The sequence below is a fragment of the Capricornis sumatraensis genome, chromosome 3, assembly GCF_032405125.1.
Source record: "Capricornis sumatraensis isolate serow.1 chromosome 3, serow.2, whole genome shotgun sequence".
NCBI classification, from domain to species: Eukaryota; Metazoa; Chordata; class Mammalia; order Artiodactyla; family Bovidae; genus Capricornis; species Capricornis sumatraensis.
Genome location: NC_091071.1, coordinates 144299596 through 144324829, shown reverse-complemented (window position 1 = coordinate 144324829; position 25234 = coordinate 144299596). Strand labels below are relative to the sequence as shown.

General features: G+C 33.5%; 1 protein-coding gene across 1 annotated transcript in view; it reads left to right on the top strand.

The window, feature by feature from the left end:
* Positions 1-25234, top strand: part of ERBB4 (erb-b2 receptor tyrosine kinase 4) — a 777579-nt gene that overhangs the window by 183841 nt on the left and 568504 nt on the right. Inside the window, exon 3 of the mRNA XM_068968480.1 lies at positions 21606-21792. Within this exon, the coding sequence (XP_068824581.1) occupies positions 21606-21792 (187 nt within the window). The remainder of the gene's footprint in view (positions 1-21605; positions 21793-25234) is intronic.

Here is a 25234-nt window from a genome sequence, read left to right as displayed (position 1 = left end):
AACCCTCAGAATGGGTGAAAATAATAGCAAATGAAACAATGGACAGAGGATTAATTTCCAAAATGTACAAGCAGCTCATACAACTCAATAATAGAAAAGCAAACAACCCAACAAAAAAGTGGGAAAAAGACCTAAACTGACATTTCTCCAAAGAATACATACACATGGCTAACAAACACATGAAACGATGCTTCGCATCACTCATTATTAGACAATCACAAATCAGAACTACAATGAGGTATCACCTCACACCTGTCAGAATGGCCATCATCAAAAAGTCTACAATCAATGCTGGAGAGGGTGTGGAGAAAAGGGAACACTCTCGCATTGTTGGTGGGAATATAAATTGATATAACCACTATGGAAGACAGTATGAAGATTCCTTAAAAAACTAGGAATAAAACCACCATATGACCCAGCAATCCCACTCCTGGGCATATACCCTGAGGAAACCAAAATTGAAAAAGACACATGTATCCCATTGTTTATTGCAGCACTGTTTACAATAGGTAGAACATGGAAGTAGCCTAGATGTCCATCAACAGATGAATGGGAAAAGAAGTTGTACATATACACAATGGAATATTACTCAGCCATAAAAAGGAACATCTTTGAGTCAGTTCTAATGAGGTGGATGAACCTAGAACCTATTATACAGAGTGAAGTAAGTCAGAAGAGAAAGATAAATATCCTATTCTAACACATGTATATGGAATCTGGGGGCTGAGAGATTAAAGCATCTGCCTGCAATGTGGGAGACCTGGGTTCAATCCCTGGATCGGGAAGATCCCCTGGAGAAAGAAATGGCAACACACTCCAGTATTCTTGCCTGGAGAATTCCATGGACGGAGGAGCCTGGTAGGCTACAGTCCACGGGGTCGCAAAGAGTCGGACACGACTGAGCAACTTCACTTTCACTTTCACTTTCACTTTCATAGGGAATCCAGAAAAACGGCCCTGAAGAATTACAGGGCAGCAATGGAGAAACAGACATCAATAGACTTGTGGACATGCGGAGAGGAGAAGAGAGGGTGAGATGTATGGAGAGAGTAACATGGAAACTTACATTAGCATACGTAAAGTTGATAGCCAACAGGAATTTGCTGTATGGCTAAGGAAACTCAAACAGGGACTCGGTATCAACCTAGAGGGGTGGGGTGGGGAGGGAGATGGGAGGGAAGTTCAAAAAGGAGGGGATATATGTATACCTATGGCTGAGTCATTTTGAGATTTGACAGAAAATAACAAAATTCTATAAGGCAATCGTCCTTCAGTGAAATAAATTAAGTAAAAAATAAATAAATAGCCAATAAGGCAAAGAAGGAAATGGCAACCCACTCCACTGTTCTTGCCTGGAGAATCCCAGGGACGGGGGAGCCCACCTGGGCTGCTGTCTATGTGGTCGCACAGAGCTGGACACAACTGAAGTGATTTAGCAGCAGCAGTAGCAGCAAGGCAAACATTAATGATTACTAGAAGTAAAAAAAAAAAGAAATTAAAATGTGACTTTTATATTAGATTATTTTAGTATGTAAGTATATATGCATATTCCTTATAGATTGTAAGAATTTTAAAATGTGTAAATACAGTAGTTTAATGTCATAGTTAATTAGCCTAAATGCAGTTACAATACAATTTGTTTGATGGGTTATCAAACTCTAATTTTTTTTATGTAGTTAGGGTCACTGCAGAAAAAAAGTGTTTTTTAAAGGAAAAAATGTATTAATAGTCTAAATAATTAAGTAACCTTAGCATATCATTGAGTCGAGGATATAAAATTCTAAATTCTATCTGCAAAATTTTAACTAATGAGTAAATTACCAAGATAAAGATATTCTAATTCCATGTGAAAGAAAAATATAACTGAATTTTAGATAATGCTAGTTTGGATTCCTTTTGACTCTTTGCTTCATTGCATTGTCTGGTTGTTTTCTTCAGAATATATTCCCTTTATTTCTTTTTATCAATGAAATCTACTTTTGATCCTTTATAAGGTTTTTCTCTGTTGGTTTAGTAGTAAAACTAATTAGGCCATCATCCCATCGTTTGTAGGGCCATGCTCATACATTTTTAAGATTTTGCTATTTCTTTGGTACTTTTCCATTTTATCTGTCATGTGGTTTTTGTTGTTGTTGCTTGTTTGTTTTTTTTTGTTTTGTTATTGTTGTTGTTTTTGTTCAATGACTAAGTCATGTCTCTTTTTGACCCCATGGACAGAAGCATGCCAGGCTTCCATGTCCTTCACTATCTCAAGGAGTTTGCTCAAACTCATGTCCATTGAGTCGATGATGCTATCCAACCATCTCATCCTCTGTTGCCCCTTCTCATCCTGCCCTTAATTTTTCCCAGCATCAGGGTCTTTTCCAATGTGTCAGTTATTTGCATTAAGTGGCCACAGTGTTGGAGCTTCATTTTTAGCATCAGTTCTTCCAGTGAACATTCAGGGTTATAAGTGATAATTAAAAGACTGGACAATGGGAGTAATACTTTTTACTCTTAATTATATCATAGTTTGCTAATATATGTCACCTTAAAATTCTTAGAATTTGTTACCGCTTTCTATCACTATCACTATAACACTTTCTACCTTAAGAGCAGCTACTTATATACTCATTGCAATTCCCTGATGCATGCCAAATTTTAAAGAAAAGATTTTTGGTTTGGCTCATATAGATAATCCCAAACAAAGCCTAGACCTGGCCTTTGGCAAGTATTCTTTATATACTTACTGAATGAAGGAATAAGGAATGAATAAATGAGTGGTTTATTTTGAACAAATTCAACAAAGTTAAGATTTTGAACAATGGTCTTTCTATAAGTTTAGAATGTATTCAAAGGAGCCATTCAGCCATTTTTGAAACCCCAAGTTTCAGAATTTGAGGGTTATAATTGAAACAAGCCCATTAAACTCAGTGAAATAAATATTGAATAATTACCATATTACGTATAAAGTATACTGCTAAGTACTGTACAGGAGATTGCTGTTAAAAAAATAAAAATAAATAACATGCTCATGACCTGGTTTGAGAGCCAAATAAAATTTTATAAAAATTAAATACTAATGACCCTAAAATTCACTTTATCTCCATGAGCACTCATTTTCTCTTTTTCTATAATGATGTGATAAAATTCAGATGAAGTTGAGCAAAATGTGTTCTGAAGCCTATAATGCTCTTAGAAAGAAATAGAGGATATTGGTTTTATAAGAAGAATTTTCAAAATTTTAATATAAAACATAAATGAATAGACTTAAAAATAAATACACATTGGTATTTAACACCTTATGTAAAATATATTTTCTAATATTTTAAGAAGCACATTTCTTATATATTGTATAATGTTTTATCTTTCAATTTAGTGTTTAAAAATAAATATTGAAAGATTTTTATTGAAATAATTTATAAAATGTGATGAGAAATATATTTTGCCCTTTTTTCCTTTAACATGACTTTATGCTTTTTGTACATGAGTAAAAGTAAATGCATTTATATAACTTTTAAGTTTGTAGAAATATTTATGAAAAAAATGACTTTTAAAATTATATCATACTCTGTGAGGAGGATTTTTCTTTCAAATTTCAGTGTTTCCTCAATTATTTGGAACTTCAAATTCTGTTTTATTATTTTTAATTTTCTCTGAAATGAGTATCTTCTTTGGTTCTCTGCTTTGATTTACTTTGTCACTTATAAAAATTTGTATGTATAGCAATTTGGTTGATTTTAGCTAATAGAAAATTTGAGCTGTTACTTTGGGAAATGCCTTTTAACACCAGAGCACTTATTCAAATGTGATTATTTCAGACAAATATTTTTTTGAACATAACATGTTCATATAATTATGATAAGTAGCAATGCAGATTATATTGATCATTTATGTATGAGTCATTAAAATTATTATAAATGTAAACTATTATTCTGTTTCTTTTTTCAAATAAGATATTTACTTTAATATTTACTTTTTAGAACTGATATAATTTTGTAGAAATAATAAAATCTTTAGCAGATTTTTTGGTAAAATATTGAGAATATTGGTCTAGGGTCAGAATACAAAACAATGTTTGCAGTAGGGCCTGTGATGCAAAAAAATGGTTTCATACACTGTCCCGATTGTTTTCTCACTTTTTATGGCATGTCAGTGTCAATAAATTATTTTGTGGTAATGCAGGAACAATTATTTATGAAAATTAGGTAATCAGCACTGGCCTTGTGTTGGTTTGGTATTGCTGACAGACTATGTGGAGGAATTTTGGTATAATTAAACAAATCAAACTAGACATGCCTTTTAAAAAGGTAAGTTGGGGATAATAATAATTAAATCTTCTAGCACAATGCCAAAGATGCTCATAAAAGTAATCAATTGTTAAGAGTGGTGGTAATGGTAATCATAGTAGTATTGTGAAATATAGCAGCAGAAGTCATTTTGAACAATAGGAAAATGTCCTTCTACAGAAACTTAATCCCCATGATCTAATTTGCTTTATCTCCTTTTCATACACTGCCACTTTCTACAAGGGATTTGAGGTAACTGTGTCAGGAAAACAGATCTTAGCATGAATATTTTATGAGTTTTATATCCATGTGTCAGCTAGTAGAGATTTCATCAGATATTTAGGATTGAGGCCTGCTTAGGAAATTAGTGTAGGATTAAAAGAACAAGTTTTAGGGTAAGGAGGTGAAATATTTTCCAGTGTTGTCATTTAAGAAGGTTAAATGTCACCTATGATGTAATTGTATTAATATCAGTTCCTTTCTAAGATTCCTGTAGTTCATGAACTTAAATACTTAGCACATTTTGGAGTTTAATGTAATTATAATAAAATCTTTTGAAACTTAGTTAATTGTTTCACAAGTTGCCAATTGAAGGCTCAATGTGATATTTATGTTGTAATGTGATATAAGTTGTAATGTGCATAAGAAGCATTAGTGCTGTGATAATGTAGGTAGAGACAATGAAGAAAGTGATACAAATGAGGAGTGAGTACTCTTCTTCATCCTCTAGGAGATGAGAAAGATAGCAACATCTCTGGCATTGATAAGCATATCATATCCCTAGTTGCCAAGCATAGTTATTGAGTTACTGAGCAACTGAAGTTACTAAGTATAGCTTGGAGACCAAGCTAAAAAATATAATTTTTTAGCCAAAAAATACCTTCTCGGAAAGAAAGGGAAATTTTATCTATTAAGAAAATACCTGACTTTATTTATAAATTTGTTTCTAAATATAATATCTTGGCCTTAATGTCCTTCAGTTGCATTAGGCAAGCTATTTAAACAGTGAGTGGAAAAAAAAATCAATACAAAAAGTTCTGCTACTGCAAAATTAGGTTATGAAGTGGGAAAAGAAGAAAGAAAAATGCTTGTTTTTGTATAATTTACCTATATGAATAGATATTTATTTATTTGTCCATCCATTATCCATGCAGCCTTCTCTGTCAATCTATATTGCTATTTTATATCTATTTTTTCTACATGCTTATTTTTATGGATATGTATAATGATAACTTTAGGTTAAGAAAATAGACATTATAGTAATATCCATGTAAATCCTCTTCATAGTGTATATATGTTTTATGGATTGTTAACATTACATCAGTGGATGCTATTAATTTTCACTACTTCTAGAAAACTCATAAGCAATAAAATTAAACAATTGCCTCTCAATAAATCTATAGGAGGGTTTTTCAATCTTGGCACTGTTGAGTTTGGATCTGAAGATTCTCTGTTGGGGGTGAACAAGGGCTGTCATGTGCATGTATGCTGTTTATTGGCATCCCAGATCTTTACCCACGAGATGCCAGCCTACACCAGGTGAGGCAACTATAGATGTCTCCATTCCTGTTCCTGTTGTTTAGTTGTTCAGTTGTGTCCAACTCTTTTGTGACCCCATGAACTGTAGCCCACCAGGCTTCTCTGTCCATGGGATTTTCCAGGCAAGAATACTGGAATAGATTCCCATTTCCTTCTCCAGGAGATTTTCCCAGTGCAGGGATCAAACTCACATCTCTTGCATTGGCAGGCAGATTATTTACCACTGAGTTACCTGGGAGGCTCAGACATTGCCAGATGTCCCAAGGAGAATGAAACACGTCTGACTGAGAACTACTGCTTGATATCTATGTTCTGGGCTGTTTAAACTTATACCATAAATATATATTAAGTCACAGCTGCTAACAATTAGTTTTAAGTTAAAAATAAAAACACAGAAGCATATATCAGATTTAACAGATATGCAGATGATAATATCATTTGAAATAATCTCAAATAAGAATATGTTAATTTAGCTTCAGAAAAGCAAATGTTCATATAATATTTGGGGAAAGTCACTTAACAAACTTGTTCTTTACCCTAGTTAACAATAGCACCATCTGTCAAATCACTCAAGCTAAACAAACTGCCAATGATTTCCTGTTTTTTTTTTTTTTCTTTAATTCCCATATCCAGTAGGTCACTAAAATACTTGTTTTCCCACCTCAGAAAAATGGCTGGAATCTCATCCCAGTTTACTTTCTATTCACTGCTACCATCATCTTTTGCTTGGCAAGAATGTTCATACTTTTCTTTCTCCACCAGTCTTTCATCAGCCTGCTCTACTTTTACATTGCAGCCAGGCTGATAATTCTACAAAACAAATCAGAACTTAATTTCCCTGTATACAGTGCCATTAAATCCCCATTGCTTGAAAGATAAAAATTTTGAATTTCTACATTACTTTCTTTTCCAATTGGATCTCCTGTCTTCCTGGCCTCATTTTCAGTTTGGGACTTTGAGACTTGTGAACACACCAGATTCTCTCAAGGCACTTTGCCATAAGACATACTATTTTTCTTCCTAGATTGTACAAACATACCTTACTAACATATTCGGTTCTTGAGTCTGAAGATAGAGGATTTGATAACAAGAGATATCATGCAATTTGAAATTGATTCCCAAATTTCAGGTATCAAGTAGATAAAATATGGAGATATAGAGAAACTTTTATTTGCTCCCTTGTGTTTCCCAAGTAATCACTTATTTTTATAACCTTTATGCTACAAATGCAACACAAATACTGAAAATGCCACAAAGCAAAAACTAAGGAGTTTATAAAGGCATACACTCTCATAAATATTAGTCTACATCAAGAAACAGTATTTTGCTAACCATCCCCAGAAACTCAACCATGTGCCTCATCCTAGTCTCAAACCCATTTCTCTACAAAAGTAACCACCAGCCTTACTTATATAAAGTTACTTTCTGGTGATGTATGCATCGCAAGACAGTATTTTGGATTTTATAAAGTTGTTTTTTTTTCAAGATTTATAATAATGGAAGACTTTTTTTGTTGAGTTTTCCAGAATCACCGTTTTTGTTTGTTGTTTGGTTGGTTGCTTGTTTTTTCATGGTAGAGTTCAGCATGTTCTTCTGCCCTCTCTGAGTCCTCCAAATTGGCAGCTGGATTCTGAGACTTCATCATATTCATATTTAATTCCTTTGGCAAAACCATAGGTGGTGATGTGTTCAGCCAGAGGTGCATAATGACTGTTGGTGAGAACTCTCAAAGTTTCAAGGTTTTTGCCTGCTTGCAAACTAACAGGTTAGCCTGGCACTTGTATTGGTGGAGGAGTTGAGACTCCATAGCAGGGCAGTCAGCATCACTTCATGATGACATTGTTTCCCCTCTCTCCTGGGGCAGTTCCCATGAGGGTGACAGGGAAGTGAACACAAAATGGATTTGTGTCACAATGCAACTCTGAGCTCAGGAAATGTCACTGTTTGAAAGAGGACTGCTAGCAAATTTGCCCTCTGCCCTGGAGGGGAAAACTATTCCAATCCTGTTTGCTACACACATCCTTGAAAAGTTAATCTGGAACAAAAGCTGATACAAGGCATGCAGAAGAACCATGGAGAATCACCCCCTACTAATTTCCTCCATCACTGTGATAACATTTGCAATGACCAATATCTAGACCAATGACCAGTCTAGGTGCTATATACCTAGAACCATTAAATATAAAAAGTTCAGATGGACACTTCTCTAATTTTTAAAATAAATTTTATTTTTAGGAGTTTTAGGTTTATAAAAAAGTTGTAAAGAAAGACTCGAGTTTCCATGTAGATCATACTCAGTTTCGTCTATCATTAACATCTTACATAAGTATGCTGTATTTCTTACAGTTAATAAACCAATATTAATACTCATTTAAACTTTCTTCTTCTTTATTAGTTGGAATAGTTTACAAATGTGTGCCTTTGGTCTAGTATTCAGTTACTCAGTGTTATAACTCATATAGAAAAAGCAATGAATGCTTGATTATTTGCTTTTATGTACCATTATTTTAAGAAAATTACTTAGTTCTATATTACTTTCCAAAGGTAACTAATTCATTTTATTCAATATTATTTTGATTTCATAAATTTAAATGTATTCATTGAACTCAATCATTTGTTATTATTAATCATTTTTGAAATTCAGATTTCCCAATGAGTAGCTGAGTAGGGTCTCTTCCAATTGCTTCTTGAACCATTTTGACATGGCAATAGTGATTTGTGCTAATATCCTTTCTATCTGGTATAATTAGATGTTTCAAGTTATTTTATAAACTTTTTGCTTCACGTTCAGAATATGAAATTTCTCGAAGAAATTTGAAAAGAATGTGTATTTCAAAGAGATTTTCAGGAAAATGTATTTGAAAACCCAAAACTAGATCCTAGGTTCCTGTGTACTTAACCTCCAAACACAGCATAGCTTCTAATAAACTATAAATACACTGTTTTGAGTGAATGAAGCCAAAATAGACAAAACCTGTGGTAGCTAAAAAATACTTTGAAATCAATCTACTTTGTACCTTGTAAGTAATATATGTGCTATCTTAGAGGACACTAGTTATTTCTTCACTGTAAAATTTCAGTAAAGGGGAAAAAAAAGGTAGGGAATATTTAAGAGTGAAGTTGTTTATTTGAGGCTGCTGAAAACACACATACACAGACATATAAAAAAGCATATCTCTTGATTAGAAATTGTGTCAAAAGAAAAATGTAAATTCTTTCTCAGAAATGGAAGGGAGAAATTTGTGACAAAATATGAAATAACCTTATATAAAATAAAGAGATGTTCAATGAATGAGGTTCTAAAATACCAATTTATGCATAAAGAAACACATATATAAGAGTAAGCTTTCAAGTCATTATATATCTTTCTTGGTTAAGCTTTTCTTTTTTTTTCCCCTAAATGCCAGTCTAGTCATTAGACTAATATTGGAAGAGATGGAGGAAGTAACCACCATGAAAGTTAGACCATTTCTGTTCTGAGTACCACTGTGTCTCCAGCACCTAGAACAGTACTTCTTACATATTAGGTACATAATAGACAGCTGTTTAATGAGTAGTTGGACGGATGGTTGGATAGATGAATGGACAGATGGATGGATGCATCAATGCATGTATGGTTGAGGCTAAAATCAGAGACTTAAGAACTTTTTTGAGAAAAGAAAGTCAAGTGCATATTTATTAAATGTCTGCTATGTGTCAAATCATTAGGTATAAATTTGTTTATTTATAAATTAAATAAACATAATGGACTTTAATGTTTTTTCTCAAAAAGTTGATTAAGAACACATATTTAGCCATGTATTATGATGTGGGCAATATAGCTAAGAAGTAACTCTCCAAATAACTTGCTTTTTCCGTCTGGTAATGACACTGAGCCCTTTTACTAGCACTGTTTTGTTATATTTATATTGTGTATTAATATATAGAGTCTCATTTGATTGTGCATATCCATTTGAAAAGAGCTCAAGTTTCTTGGCACCTTTGAAAATACTCTTTTTAAAAAAATATATATACATTTATTTATTTTAATAATTGGAGGCTAAATACTCCTTAAAATTTTTAAGTTTATTTTTGTACATCTTAATATATTTTGAATCTAGAAATACCAGGATCTTGTTGTAGTTTCTTTTGAAATGTGTTCTGGCTTACTTTTTTTCATAAAGAAAACTTAGAGTATGGTATTTCTAAGTCAAAATTTAGCCCATATTGCAATGGTTGTTACTTTTCAAGGAGTAATTGACACCAATTTTCCAAAGTTATATCTGAAATGATTGGAATTTTAGAGCTCTGAAATAAGACAAATCTTTGTTTTTTATTTCTTCATTCACTTTTTTGTCTATGTTACTTTGGGTATATTAGTTAACTTAAGTTTCTTCATCTCTGAAATAGAGATAATAGCACTTAATGAGTTGATGTGACTAGGACATGATATAAGACCTATAAAAATTTCACACACAGAAAACCCTAAATAAATATGAGTTAATATAGTTATTAGAAATAGTTAATATCCACTTAGAAAGTTTTGACTTGGATAAGATGCTAAATATGAAGAGCATTTTAGTGCCTATTTTCAAGACCCTGATCTCAATTCATATCATGTCTGTGTAGGTACAGTCCTAACTGTACCTACAGATGGCTATAGGTACATAGTATGCTGTGTTTGTTTGAAGTGAACATTAAGAACATTGTAAGTAACATAAGACCTTGTTGTCACCAGCAAAGATGACTCAAGAAAGTATTTATTCTTTATGAATTAATTAAGCCTTTTGTTTTCCATTTTTACAGGCAAATATTTACAAAGATATTAAAGTGTATCTTGGCAGGCTTGTCAAATTCAAGCTTGGTACTTTGGCTGTACTATTTCTGTAACTCTCACCCTTTTCATTTAAAAATAACAACAGACCAGTCACAAAAGCAGTCACCTCTAACTTCTGAATCCTCAAAGGCCATTTCCCAGATGCTTTGTAGGAGGGGCAGCTGTTATTATAGTCATTTCATGAGGACACATATTCTTCCTTTACATTTTGAGAGTGGAAAATTCTTATTTATAAAAGACCTCAAATGTGAAACTATATTGTAACTCAATTGTAGATTGAAATGGTGTCAAGTAATTCTCTCATCTGAACTTTGGTAATACATAGTTATTCCTTTATAAATAGAGAAATTCCTCCCTTCTCCAGGGAATCTTCCCAATCCAGGGATCAAACCTGAGTCTCTCATATTGCAGGCAAATTTTTTGCAATTTGAGTCACCAGGGAGCTGTCAGTCATTTTATTATGGCCTCCCTAATGACCTCATTTTAATTTGATTAACTTTTTAGAGACCAAACTTCAAATACAGTCACATTCTAATATACGGGGAGTTAAGATTTCAACATACAGGCTAAAGGAGCCATCATTCAGACCATAACAGGCAATCTGACAAAAGTCTACAACTTTATGTACTGTGCAGCACCACTTTTAAATTATCAACTATAATATCAGATGTGTATTTCCTTGAGTGTTATTTGCTTGCATTCCTAAACTACACAAAATATTTATAACTTTTTTATAACAACTAAAAGTAATATGTTGAAAACATTGATCATCTTTTGAAGATCTTCAGCTTTTAAGCATTTAGCAGAAATTTGTCCTGTATGTCAGAAGAGAAATTAAGACTAGATAGGTTGTGCAAGGTCAATAACTAATGGAGACAAGAGTCAAATTAAACTGCAGCACTTAAATTAAAACACTGGGCTGTATTGTCCTAACCAATTTGTTCTCTATGGAGAATAATATACATCACATGTAAATAAAAATAAATACTGCAATGCTTTGATTCATGTGTAGTCTCAGATGTATAAAAGTACTGACAATCAGTATTTTTAATTGAATTATATTTGATTTAATAATATTATATTAGTTTCAGGCTTGTGACATAATGGCAATATTTTTAGTACATTATGCTCCATTTGAATTTGCTATAAAATGTGGGCTATATACTTGGTGCTGTATTCTTGTAACATTTATTTATACATAGTAGTTTGTGACTCTCAAACTCCTATTCCTATCTTTGCCCTCTTACTTCCCCACTCCCCTCTAGTTTATTTTCTAAGTCTGTGAGTCTGTTTCTGTTATCATATGTTAGTGTGTTTGTTTTATGTTTTAGATTCCATATATAAATTGTAATATATAGTATTTGTTTTATCTAACTTATTTTGCTTAGCATAACACCTTCTAGGTCCATCCATGTCTTTGCAAATACCAAATTTCATTCTTTTTTATGGCTGAGTAATATTCCTTTGTGTATATGTATGTATGTGTGTATATGTGTATGTATGTGCAGATGTATATAAGTACACATATGTATACATACATGTGTGTACATATACCACACATTATCCATTTATCTGTTGATGGACACGAGACACTCTTCCATGTTTTGGTGACTATAACTCATACTTTCATAGACATTGGGGTGCATATATCTTTTCAAAATAGTGTTTGTGTTTTCTTCAGATATATACCCAGGAGTGGAAATCCTTGATCATATGGTAGTTATATTTTTACTTTTTGAGGATCCTCCTTAGTGTTTTCCATAGTGGTTCCTCAAATTGACACACCTTTCAGCAATGTACATGAGTTCCTTTTTCTCCACATCTTCACCAACATGTGTTATTGGTAGACTTTTTGATGATAGTCATTCTGACAAGTGTGAAATAATCTCTCATTGTGGTTTTGATTTGCATTTCTCTGTTGATTAGCAATGTTGAGCATCTCTTTATGTGCCTATTGGCCATCTTTATACCTTCTTTGGAAAAATGCCTATTCAGGTTTTCTACTGTATTTTTTAAATTGAGTTGTTTATTAGTTATTGAGCTATATGAGCTCTTTAATATTATGAATATTAAATTCTTATCAGTCATATAATTTGCAAATATTTTCTTCAATTAAGTAGGTTGTCTTTTTATTTAAGTTTTATTTTTATTTTCAAAGTCTTTTAAGTGTAGTTAGGTCCCATTTGTTCATTTTTGCTTTGGTTCACTTTGCCTTAGGTGACATACCCAAACAAATTATTGCTATGATTTATGTCAAAGATTTATATTTGCCTATAATTTCCTATAGGAACTTTATGGTTTTGGGTCCTATATTTGCCACCACCAGTTACTGAAGAAATTATCTTTTCTCCATTGTATGGGCTTGTCTCCTTTTGTGTAGTATGGAAATTCAGAATTCTTCCAGTACATGAGGACTTCCTCAGTGGCTCAGCTATAAGGAATTCATCTGTAATTCAGGAGATGCAGGAGATGTGAGTTTAATCCTTGGATTTGGAAGATCCCTTGAGGAAAAAATGTTTTTTCTGCTATTTTAGGGTGGAATGTTCTCTATATATCTATTAACTTTTTATGATAGAGTGTGTCATTAAGTCCAATGTTCCCTTATTGCTTTTTGGTCTGGATAATCTATCCATTGATGTAGGTCAGCCCTACTATTATTTTATTATAAATACTATAAAATCTCTATTCATGCCTTTATATTTTCTTTATTTAGGTTCTGTGTTGGGTGTATAAATATTTACAAGTGTTACACTTCTTGTTAGATTAAACCCTTATCATTATGTAATGTCCCTATTTGTCTCTTGTTAGAGTCTTGGTTTTAAATTGTATTTTGTCTAATATAAATATTGTTATTCTAGCTCTCTTTTTGATTCCTTTTGCATGAGATATCTTTTATCTATATTTTCACTTTTACTCTGTGTGTATATATATATATTTAGATCTGAAATGAGTTTTGTATAAGCTGCTCATATATGAGCACTTCCTTTGTGGGGGTGGAATTGTTGGTTAGTCTATTTTCTTTTTTTCTTTTTTCCCTCCATTCAGCCACCTTATGTCTTTTGACTGGGGGCATTTAGTCTGTTCACATTTAACATAATTTTTGACAGGTATGCTTTTTGCCATTTGGTTGTTTTCTGATTGATTTTATACTTCTTCTCTGTTCCTTTATCCTTCTCTTATCCTATTCCCTTGCAGTTTGATGATTTTCTTTAGTGGTATATTTGCATTTTTAAAAAATTTATGTTTTGTGTATGTAGTGTAGGATTTTGGTTTTAGTTTGCTATGATGTTCATGTGCAGTCCCTTCAAGAATTGAATCTTGGTTCCCCATAGTCCTCCTGCTCTTCCAGATGTAAGCTCTGCTGATTTTTAAAGTCAGTGTTGTGGAGTTTTATCTTCCCAGTGCAAGCCCAGCCTAGAAAGCTTTATGTGGGGATCAGATCCCTTGCTTTTCAGGGGCAACCTTCATGGTTGTGATATATCACTACTTATGCATGGCCACTGGAGAAGGAAATGGCAGCCCACTCCAATATTCTTGCCGGGAGAATCCTGTGAATGGAGGAGCCTGGTGGGCTGCTGTCCATAGGGTCGCACAGAGTTGGATGTGACTGAGGCGACTTAGCATGCGTGCATGCATGCATGGCCACACCAAGAGTGAGAGTTCTGATCAGACCACATCTGCCCAATCTACCTATCTCAATGTGTCCTTTTCTCTATATCCTTAGTTGTGGAAGACCTCTTCTGCTAGCCTTCAGGTAGTTTTGAGAGATAATTGTTGTGTATATAGTTGTAGTTTCAGTGGGTCCACAAAAGGGAGCAAACTCAGGATCTTCTCAGTCCACACCTTGGTCCAGAAACAATAAATTTCAATAGTTTTGCATATTTTAAATAATTATAAAAGAATATTAAAATGTCGGTTTGTAATAATTGTGTATGATATCTAATTAAATGTGAGTACATTAGAGACACTAGAGTAGAAGTTAAGAATTCAGAACTATTTTGGCTTGCTACAGAAAGTCTTAACAAAAAAAGTGTATTTCAAAGATGCTTATATTAAAGAAAAGTAACAAGAATTTGGTATATAATTTAAGTAGAAAAAAAATCTAGAAAACAACATTTTATGCATTTAGCCAAGAATGTATTATTATTTTTAATGTGTGCAAAATTGTCCCTAACCCCTGATTAAATATTCAGAAATTGTGAGGTACTGCAATCACCTGAATTTTAAGGTAAATGAAAATGTAAGGAACTATTCACTATTCTCACTAAGTACAAAATTAGAGAAAATCAACTACAATTAAAGAATAAGGGGATGGTTTCAAATAAAAAAAGGAACAGTGGTTATAGGAAATGTGAAATACAACAGAGATTTAGAAACAATAAAGATTGATTTTTCTGGAATCATCTGAAGGTAAATGGAAAGCCCAGTGAATCAGTACAATCTCTTCTAATTTTTGGTTGAATGGCAACCAAATCCTGGAAAGTGTATAACTGCAGTTTTCACATTTTTTTCTTTAAGTATTATGTAAGAGAAAATGGTTATAAATTTATGTCCTTCAGAACAAACCATACATTTTTCCCTCTAGGTTTACTGCTAATATGGGATGAGAAGTTGGTCAAATTTCTTTCATTTTTCCATTTATTTTTATTTCCATCATCCAGTGGCATGGACATCAAATTGTTCCTTGGATTAGATGTGTTTTGAAGCATTTAAGGATTTAATGATTGTCAGTAGTATTCACACGAACAAAGTCTCTGTGGAAGCATACACTGACAATGAAAATTAGTTTTAGAGCAGCTAACACCACAAGGAGAGGGATATCTGTGGGTGAATATTGGTAGGCATTCAGTCTTCAGTTGACAAAATAGGCAGTTTCCTAAGGCTAAACATAACTGAACCAGAACCAGAGCCTGAGTTTCCTCTTCTCTGATGCATTCTAATGATTTCTATTTACAGTTGTGGTCCTTGGACACAGTCATGATTGTGTTGTTCAAATAATGTGTTTTTTTAATTATCAGAAAATTAATTGAATCATTTTCAGTGAAAAATAATACCTAAAAAAACTTTAAGCATTGAATTTTACTTTTTAATTCAACAGCTATCTGTTCAGTGTCAGGGTCTATACTAATGGCTATAACATACACAGAAACAATATTCTGTAATTTAGGAATAAATCAGAAGTTGAAGAGGTAAGATATATATGTACATATATAAGATGTATATATATATATATGTGTGTGTGTGTGTTCAGTTCAGTTCAGTCGCTCAGTCGTGTCCAACTCTTTGCAGCCCCATGAACCGTAGCACACCAGGCCTCCCTGTCCATCACCAACTCCCAGAGGTCACTCAGACTCACGTCCATTGAGTCAGTGATGCCATCCAGCCATCTCATCCTCTGTCGTCCCCTTCTCCTCCTGCCCCCAATCCCTCCCAGCATCAGATCTTTTCCAATGAGTCAACTCTTCACATGAGGTGGCCAAAGTACTGGAGTTTCAGCTTTAGCATCATTCCTTCCAAAGAAATCCCAGGGTTGATCTCCTTTAGAATGGACTGGTTGGACCACCTTGCAGTCCAAGGGACACTCAAGAGTCTTCTCAAACACCACAGTTCAAAAGCATCAATTCTTCGTTGCTCAGCTTTCTTCACAGTCCAACTCTTGCATCCATACATGACCACTGGAAAAACCATAGGCTTGACTAGACGGACCTTTGTTGGCAAAGTAATGCCTCTGCTTTTCAACATGCTATCTAGGTTGGTCATAACTTTTCTTCCAAGGAGTAAGCATCTTTTAATTTCATGGCTGCAATCACCATCTGCAATGGTGTGTACATATATACACACACACACACACACACATATATAAATACTGGGGAAGTTGTTAGATAAGCCCATCTGTTTCAGAATAGTCTTTATTATTTAAATAGTTTTCAGAAAGTAAAAGGCCCATGCTGTTCACATTCTAGTGGCTGAAAGGAGAGGAACAATGGATAACTAACATGATTATTTGACCTTATCAGACATTGTGAGCTTAAATGGCACTTAGATATCTCTTGACTTTTTACCCACATTGCCTAGTGACTTGCCAATATTAACTTAAAACTATGTTACTGGCTGTTTTTCAGCATTAAGCAACCTTGCCATTACTAAGTCTCTTCTTATAATTTTATTTGGAATCAATATGCCTTATAGCTCATGTCATCAGCAGTGGAGTTTCCTACTGAGATGTTTTAAGATATTTGTTCATGGCAGGGTATTAAGAGTACCTACAAGAATGTGACTATAAATTCCAGAACACAAACAGAAACAAAACAAAACAAACAAAAAGAAGCTAGGACAAATTCAAGCCATATTTGTGGCTTTTAAATATAACATTTTATATTCATCTCCTATAATTCTTTAAAAATTACTTGGTTCCATGAGACCCTCTGGATATAAAAGACTAGAGCAATAAATTTTTGACTGAGGGATTTTCTATAATCTTTCTTCTAATATTTACATAATTAGCTGGCTAGGGAGAAGGGATGTTTGGGATGAGCTGAATAGGATCTCTACCATCATTATTATCATAAAATTTGTCATGAATAAATTAGATATCACCTAGTCATGGGTGGCTTTGTTCAAAATGGTTTGAACATATGGTCTCTCAACATGAACATACCATGATACCCCAGTATTCCCATAGCAGAATAATTATTTGTTAAGCTAATGTTTAACTTACATGTGTTATTTTGCAAGACCAGAGTGTAATAAATAAGCAGCATGGATAATGAAAGAGATTCATTTTAGACACAAAAATCTCAATTAAATCAGTAAATCCCTCCAGTCCCAGAATCTGGTCAAAGGAGTAACTATTGTTTTTAACCTGACTTTTCATGAAGATAATAAAAATGTTTCTAAGAATAATTTAATGCACCCTCTGGAATAAGAAATACATACATTTTACAGTGTAGTTAATTCAAAGATATACACATGCATACATACATTAAGTAATATGTGAATGCAAAGATGTTCTTAGTTATATCTTACTTTCTCATGTGGCTAAAGGCACTTGGAGCAAGCTCTTCTATGATTAGTTGATCTTTATATGTTCACTGTTGTTCTTTGCTCATATCTATAACACTTTTAATACTAGAGCCTTCATTATTTGTAGGTTATTTGTAGCCTCTGCTAATGTGTGGCCAAAAAGCCCATGCCAAGTGGTACATCTTTCTCAGTTAATAGCTACAAAGGGTTTATCCCTCTAATAAACACTGCAGAATTTCTGCTGACATTGTGTCTTTGCTCATAAACCTCTTCTTTTTCCTGAATGTGCCTCACCTGTGTTTTCTCTAGTAATCCTTTCCCTGTGACCTTCTATCTTATGATAAGCCAAAAGATTTTTATAGTTTTTATTAAAAAAGATGCACTTCCTAGGTGAAGTTAGAACTAATCATGAGTTTGTTAGGAAGAATGATGGATATTATAACACGTTTTAGCCAAAGAATGAATAATATTGATTATACCCTATATTCCAACTTTTACCATAGTGCCATCGTCATTGTAACCCAGAGTACTTGATAATTATTATATACAAGCTAAAAATAAATTGTTTTTATAATGAATGAAATAATTTTACTTTTGGATAAAATGATGTTAAAAAGAGTTTGTGATCTCTCTTTTAAGAATGCAAACAAATATTAGCTCAATCATTGTTGACAGTGGTTGGAGGAAAACTCAAAGGGCTCTACAGCTATTCTATGTCAGACAGGTATAGTTTTAAAGCACACTGTAGCACGCAAATGATGCATGCCACTGCTGATCTTTCACCCCTCTTTTCCATTCATCTCTTCAATCCTAAGTGCTCAGTGTCTCAGGAATTCCTATTGTGGCTCAGAGTGCCCGATTTGATGCCAGACATGAGTAGTTTCACGTGTCTCTTGCCACTTTGTTACCACCTTCGCTCTGTTAGCATTATACTTGTCATGGTGATCGGTGGTAGTGTGTTTATCCTTTGGGCCTGGAATAAGAATATAAATGAAGACTTATATATTGTGTGGCTTATTATTTACTTATAAATCAAGCAACTATTATTCAATAAAATAAGTTCTATCTCCCACTTTGACAGATATATCTTTATAACAACCTGGAAAGCCAAGTGAAATGTTAGAATTTTGGGGACTCCTCAGGATTATGGTCGTATATAGAGAGATGGCCTTCAGCTCGTAGCCCTTACATCACCTAGTTCTATCCATATTCTGAGAGGCCTTGCGCAGAAGTGAATGGACACTCTGGCCCACACGTCCAGGATCTATACACTCCCCCTTAAAGATCTGGCCCGGGACCACCCCATCCTTCCTTGGTGTACTCACATTGGTGGCAAAGTCTGTTGTCTGGTGGACAGAACACAACTGGGAAAGATGATATCACTGACCCTAAATAAATATTTGGTGTGGCGTGGGGTTTTGAGGAATGAAATTCTGGGTTCACAGAGGTTTGCAGCATGATCTATCTAGAAGAGAGGATTGCAGGCTACAGATAGGTATCTTCTGACTCCTCAGACTACCTAGTGGTGAAGGTATGGCCAGTGAAAAGACACAGTGTTTTAAAAACATTTGTTGGTCTCTTACTGAATAATAGTACTGATCTTGTTACATGGGGCACAGGAGTGAGCAAATTAAATGGTTGTACTTGTAGTGCTTATATTCTGGAAAAAGGTGAGAAAGACTATAAATATTAAATGTGGTATATATATATATAAAGTATACAGTATGTTAGAGAGTGAAAAGGATTGTAGAAACAATAAAGATGAAAGTGAGTAAAAGTGGGAGGGTCACCATATTCAATAGGTCAATCAGAGGTGATCTCAGCTGAGAAAGTGAAACTTGCGCAGAAACCTGACAGCAGTGAGAAAATCAGCAAAGAAGATATCAAGGAGAGAAACTCAGGCTCTTAAAATTGCTCTGATCACCTTGAGGTAGGACCATGCTCAGCATACTGAAAGAACAAAAGAGACCAACAAAACTGGAAAGAGTGAGCAAGGTGTTAGAGTTAAAAAGAGAAGTCAGAAAAAGAATGATGAATAGACCATATAATACAGAGTTGTCCATTAGAAATGCAATGAGAGCCATAAAAATGTAATTTTTAATTTCCTTGTAGCCACAATATAAAGGTACAAAGAAACAGGTAAATTCAGCTTTAATAATGCAGCTAATATAAATCAATTTATCTAAAATGTTTTCATTTCAACATGTAATCTTTGAAATTCATAATATGTTTTACACTGATAGCATATCTCATTTCATACTAACCATATTTCAGTTGTTCAGTGGACATCTATGACTAGTGGTTTCTCTACTGGACAACACATATATAGGTTTTGACTCATTATTTACAGAATTTTATTACTCTGAGTGACTTGGGAGACATTTCAGTTTTAAGAAGTGTCATGACTCGATTTATGTGTTTAAAATATCAGGGCTAGGCTTTACTGAGAATATACCAGAAGGCACCAAGGGCAGAAACTATTATAGTGATCTTGATAAAGAATGATGATGGCTCAGAGGATACCAGAAGATGTCATACATGCTTGGATCCTTAATCCTTTTAAAGATAAATGGGGATGGAAATTCAAGAGTGTTCGCAAGACTTTGGCCTGAATAATAGGAAGGATGAATCGACATCAGCTAAGGTGACAAAGGCTGTTGGTAGGATGTGGAAGGTAGACAGGCGTTAAGCTTTGTGTATGTGTATCTGAGAAGTCTGTGAGGCATCCAGGTGAAGATGCAGGGTAGACCATTGGCTATGAATCTGGAGTTTAGGAGTTTGGAGGTAATAATATTTTGGAGATCATCAACCTTAAAATTGGTTAAGACAAGGGGGGTAAGAGTAGACAGAGAAAAACAGAGGACCAAAGACTGAGCATGGGACATCTGACATAAAGAGATCTAAAAATAGTCTGAAATTGGCATTAAATAATATCAAATTTGTTCACACTTTTGCATTATATATTTTTTAAAAATTTAAGACCTATATTTATTATTGTTCTTATATGCATTTGAGGCTTCCCTTGTGTCTCAGTGGGTAAATAATCTGCCTGCAATGTGAGACGTGGGTTTGATCTCTGGGTTGTGAAGATCTCCTGGAGAAGAGAATGGCTACCTACTCCAGTATTCTGGCCTGGAGAATTCCATGGACTGTATAGTCCATGAGGTTGCAAAGAGTTGGACATGACTTATTTATATGCATTTTATCAAAAACTATAGCTTTAGATGAAGCCTAAAGTCTTTTTGTGATTTTTTTTTTACTTTAAAATATCTCAAAAACCTTCAAATAATTAACTTACAGACAACTACATTTAAAGAGCATACAGTCAAAGTAAAAATTGTGTTAATAATTAAATTAGAAACCATAATCAGTATCTAATGCAAATTATGTGCATCTAAGGCATATACACACAATATGAATTATATATATAGTCAGAAATATATTGATATAAGGCAATTGTTCTTTGATTTCTATAAAAATTAAACAATAATATAGCAGTTTGAAATCTGTCCCACAGTCTACAAATTAATGCAACTTTATTTTGTGATAACTTTTACCAGTTTATTTTTTAAATATAAAGATTGATAGTTACGTTTTCTTACCTAATTTTGGTCTGTCAGAGAATGAGATCTTTATTCTTTTAATTATATTCAGATCTCAGACATGAAGAGTGCTTCATACAATAAAATTCAGGAAATTATTACAGTAATAAAATACAGTAAATTATTTTTACTGTAAGCACATTCTTGACTTTAAAATACAACCCACTCTTCAAATGAGATTCTAACCCTTGTGATCTTGTGTGTCAAGGCAACTATTTATAATGTGGTATGGAAATTAGTATATTCAATTAAAAGCTGAAAATTAGAATTAAATAACTCAATTTTATCTAAATGACTACGTAAACATACTGACAGTTTTAAATTGTTTGACACAGGCCATCCTTTGTGTCTTTTCAGTCTATACGAGAAGTCACAGGCTACGTGTTGGTGGCTCTTAATCAGTTTCGCTACCTGCCTCTGGAGAACTTACGCATTATCCGTGGGACAAAGCTTTATGAGGATCGATATGCCTTGGCAATATTTTTAAACTACAGAAAAGATGGAAACTTTGGACTTCAAGAACTTGGACTGAAGAACTTGACTGGTAAGGAAAATATACAAAACAGGAAATATACTTGTATTATCAATATAATGTGATAGACACACACAAATGTGCACATGGTTTCTGCAGCATGTATTACATTGAGGAACTTTATAAAGCATTGAAATACATATTAATACTACTTATTCATTTTGTGAGAAATGATGCCCTACATTGCCCCAGTTTTATGTACAGATATTGTAAATGGAATCTGAAGGATAGCATGTGACTATATCTCATCTGAACAGAAGTACACGCTAAGGAAATGCTCAGTGACTGAAAACAGATATGAAGCAGGTTTAAGAATGCTCTGTTCAGTAGTCTCAGGTGAATAGTGGACCAAATCGTCAAATCTCTGCAATAACATCCTAACTCTGACTTTCGTTAAAGCTTAGTAAATACACAAACCATTATATCTTGTTCCATTAATCTAGCTTTTTGTACAATCTCTTATTTTTGGAAAACATATCTAATGTATTAATACAGCTTTGATTTCTCTTACTGAGCAACTCACTAAGTGCTATAAGTAATTCTTCCTCAGAAAGCTTTCATCATCAGTGATTTTTCCCCCCTAAGATTGGAATTAGGTATCATCTTGCTACAAATAATTTTGTACAGGACTCTGTGTTATAAGCTTGCTTTTGCAATTCCATTGATGTCTTTTCAGTTCATGTAGTTCAGAGTTCATAAAGGCTATGGTGGAGGCTATTGGTACAAGAATTTTAATCATGAATTTTACTATATGTGCCTGCAACCAAAAATGTGCTAATTAGTAATTACATTAGAGTGGGAGAAAGGAGTTTGAACTATTAATTTAACCTGAATTAATAGATTGCAAAATTAATATATTTTTTGTGTGTCTTTGAGTCCACACAGTGGCCATGTTTCTTGATAGTGGAATTTGAAATATTTTAGAAGTATTGTCTTAAAATATTAAGAAACAAATAAGATTAATATTGTCAGGTTATTAAAATTATATATTTACAGAGGACATAAAATATATAATTTTAAGTTAGAAGTAGCTTCATAGTTATCCAGACGTGAACTAAAATTGGAATATCTTGGATGAAGAAAAGAGGGATGATTATGTTATTTATTTTGGACATGATTGCTATAGACTTCATGACATAATGGTAAATGGAAGTTGTTCAGAATTTATATCCTTCATCAACATTTTTACCTTTTTTGTTTGTTTGTTTAAAAATACTTTCCTTACTGAAGAGCAGGGTATTTGACTAAATTGCTACTTGCATGGAAATAATGATAGGAGGAAGAATTTTGGAAATAGAGAAAAATTGAACAATTGAAATTAGGCATCCAAAAATAACATGATCCAATTAAAACTTGCCAAAAAAGCATTGTGTCTTCTTCTTGCTTTTCCTCTGATTATATTAAAGAAAAAATTGAATAAATTTATTTTCAAAATCTTATAACATATGACTATGTTATTATTCCACATATATGCTATTTGAAGAATCTTCTCACAAAGAAAATTAGTCTTTAAAGAGTTATTCATTTCCACATCTAATTAACCTCAATACTATTAAAATATAAAAAAGGAATTATTTAGTCACAATTTTGCAACATTTGAGTATATCTTTTCTGTTAGTGAGCTTCCACCATGTCTTGTTATTTTGACAGTTGTCTTACTTATGATTGACTAGTTTCATATCCAAATATAGCATTATTATCTTAAAAATATTATTCCCTAAATTGCCAGAAAACCTTATATTTTCCTGTGTAGCACTAAAGATGGAAAATTAATAAATGAGTGAGATAATTATTTGAATGTTTAGAAAAGATAAGTATTTATTCAGCAGTTATTATTAATTTCTTATTTGAATATGGATTAATGAAAATTGCAGTAAAATAAATGGTGGAAAATTTAGATATTTTGGAAATTTTCCAGATATTTATATATATATATATATAATATGAATGATGACTACATTCCAACACTATTCCGTGAGACAGTCTAGAATTATTGATCATATTTTAGGTAATAAGATCAATAGTGTTACTCTTATTTTGAAAATCAGAAGTTTTACAGTAAGTACCACCATGTTTGTGTATAAGAATATACGAGGAAGGACAGGAGACTTGTAACTGTTTAACTCTTCATCAGAAAGGAATTGGGATAAAATTTGCTCTACAGTAATATCTTAGAGAATTTAGTCTTCTAAGTAACTTGATCCAAGTAGTAAGCAAACATTGCAGTTCACTTTAGGTAAGATTGTTTTGTGTTTTGGAAAGAGCTTTCTTTTCTTGTTGATATGTTATACAAAAAAATAAAGATATATAATGTTATATTAAGGGTGGAACTACTGGGGCTAGCCCTTATTTTAGACTCAGGGTTCACATAATGTGAAGGGAAACAGAAAACCTGCTAAGCAGTCCCATACCTCATTGCCTAACTGCAGTAGTGAGTTAAACTTTTAACCCAGTTCTTAAGGGGCCTGCAGTATCAGCATCACCTGGGTACTTGTTCTATAAATTCAGATTCTTGGGCTTCACCTGAGACCTAATGGATGGTAAATTCTGGGGCTGGAGCTCCCGAATTTGTATACATATTAAGACCAATATGTATATTAAGGACCCCTCCAATATTTCGGGCTTCCCTGGTGGCTCAGACGGTAAAGCGTCTGCCTGCAATGCAGGAGACCCGGGTTCGATTCCTGGGTCGGGAAGATACCCTGGAGAAGGAAATGGCAATCCATTCCAGCATTCTTGCCTGGAAAATCCTATGGACGGAGGAGCCTGATAGGCTACAGTCCATGGGGTTGCAAAGAGTCGGACATAACTGTGCGACTTCACTTTCACTTCCAATATTTCTGATAACTATTAAAGTTTGAGAAACAATGTTCTAATTAATTAAAGATACTAAGAAATGGTAGCAAAATATCTGGTTAGCCTCTTCACCCTTACTGGATTCAAATACTTTTCATTCATTTATTATCTCCTGGAGAGAACAGAAGGAAAAGTACAGATATGTTTATGATTGAATGACAAGAAATATACTCTCAATTGATATAGGAATGAAAAGAACAGATTAGGAGCCTGGATGGAAGTCAGACTCAGTCGTGTCTGACTCTTTACGACCCCATAGACTATACAGTCCATGGCCAGAATACTGGAGTGGGTAGGCTTTCCCTTCTCCAAGAGATCTTCCCAACCCAGGGGTCAAACCAAAGTCTCCCGCATTGCAGGCAGATTCTTTAGCAGCTGAGCCACAAAGAAAGCCTTGGATGGAAACGTTTGTATAAAAGATTGCAGGGACAAGCAAGATGCTGGGAATAAACTTTCTTCCATATTACCATTTTGTCTAATATCAATTTTATATAATGGTAAACCATTACAAGGACAATAATACTTTATCATGAATTTTCCTTTTAAGCAAGATTTTCTTTTTGAGCACTTTCAACAAAATAAATAACAAGTACTATTG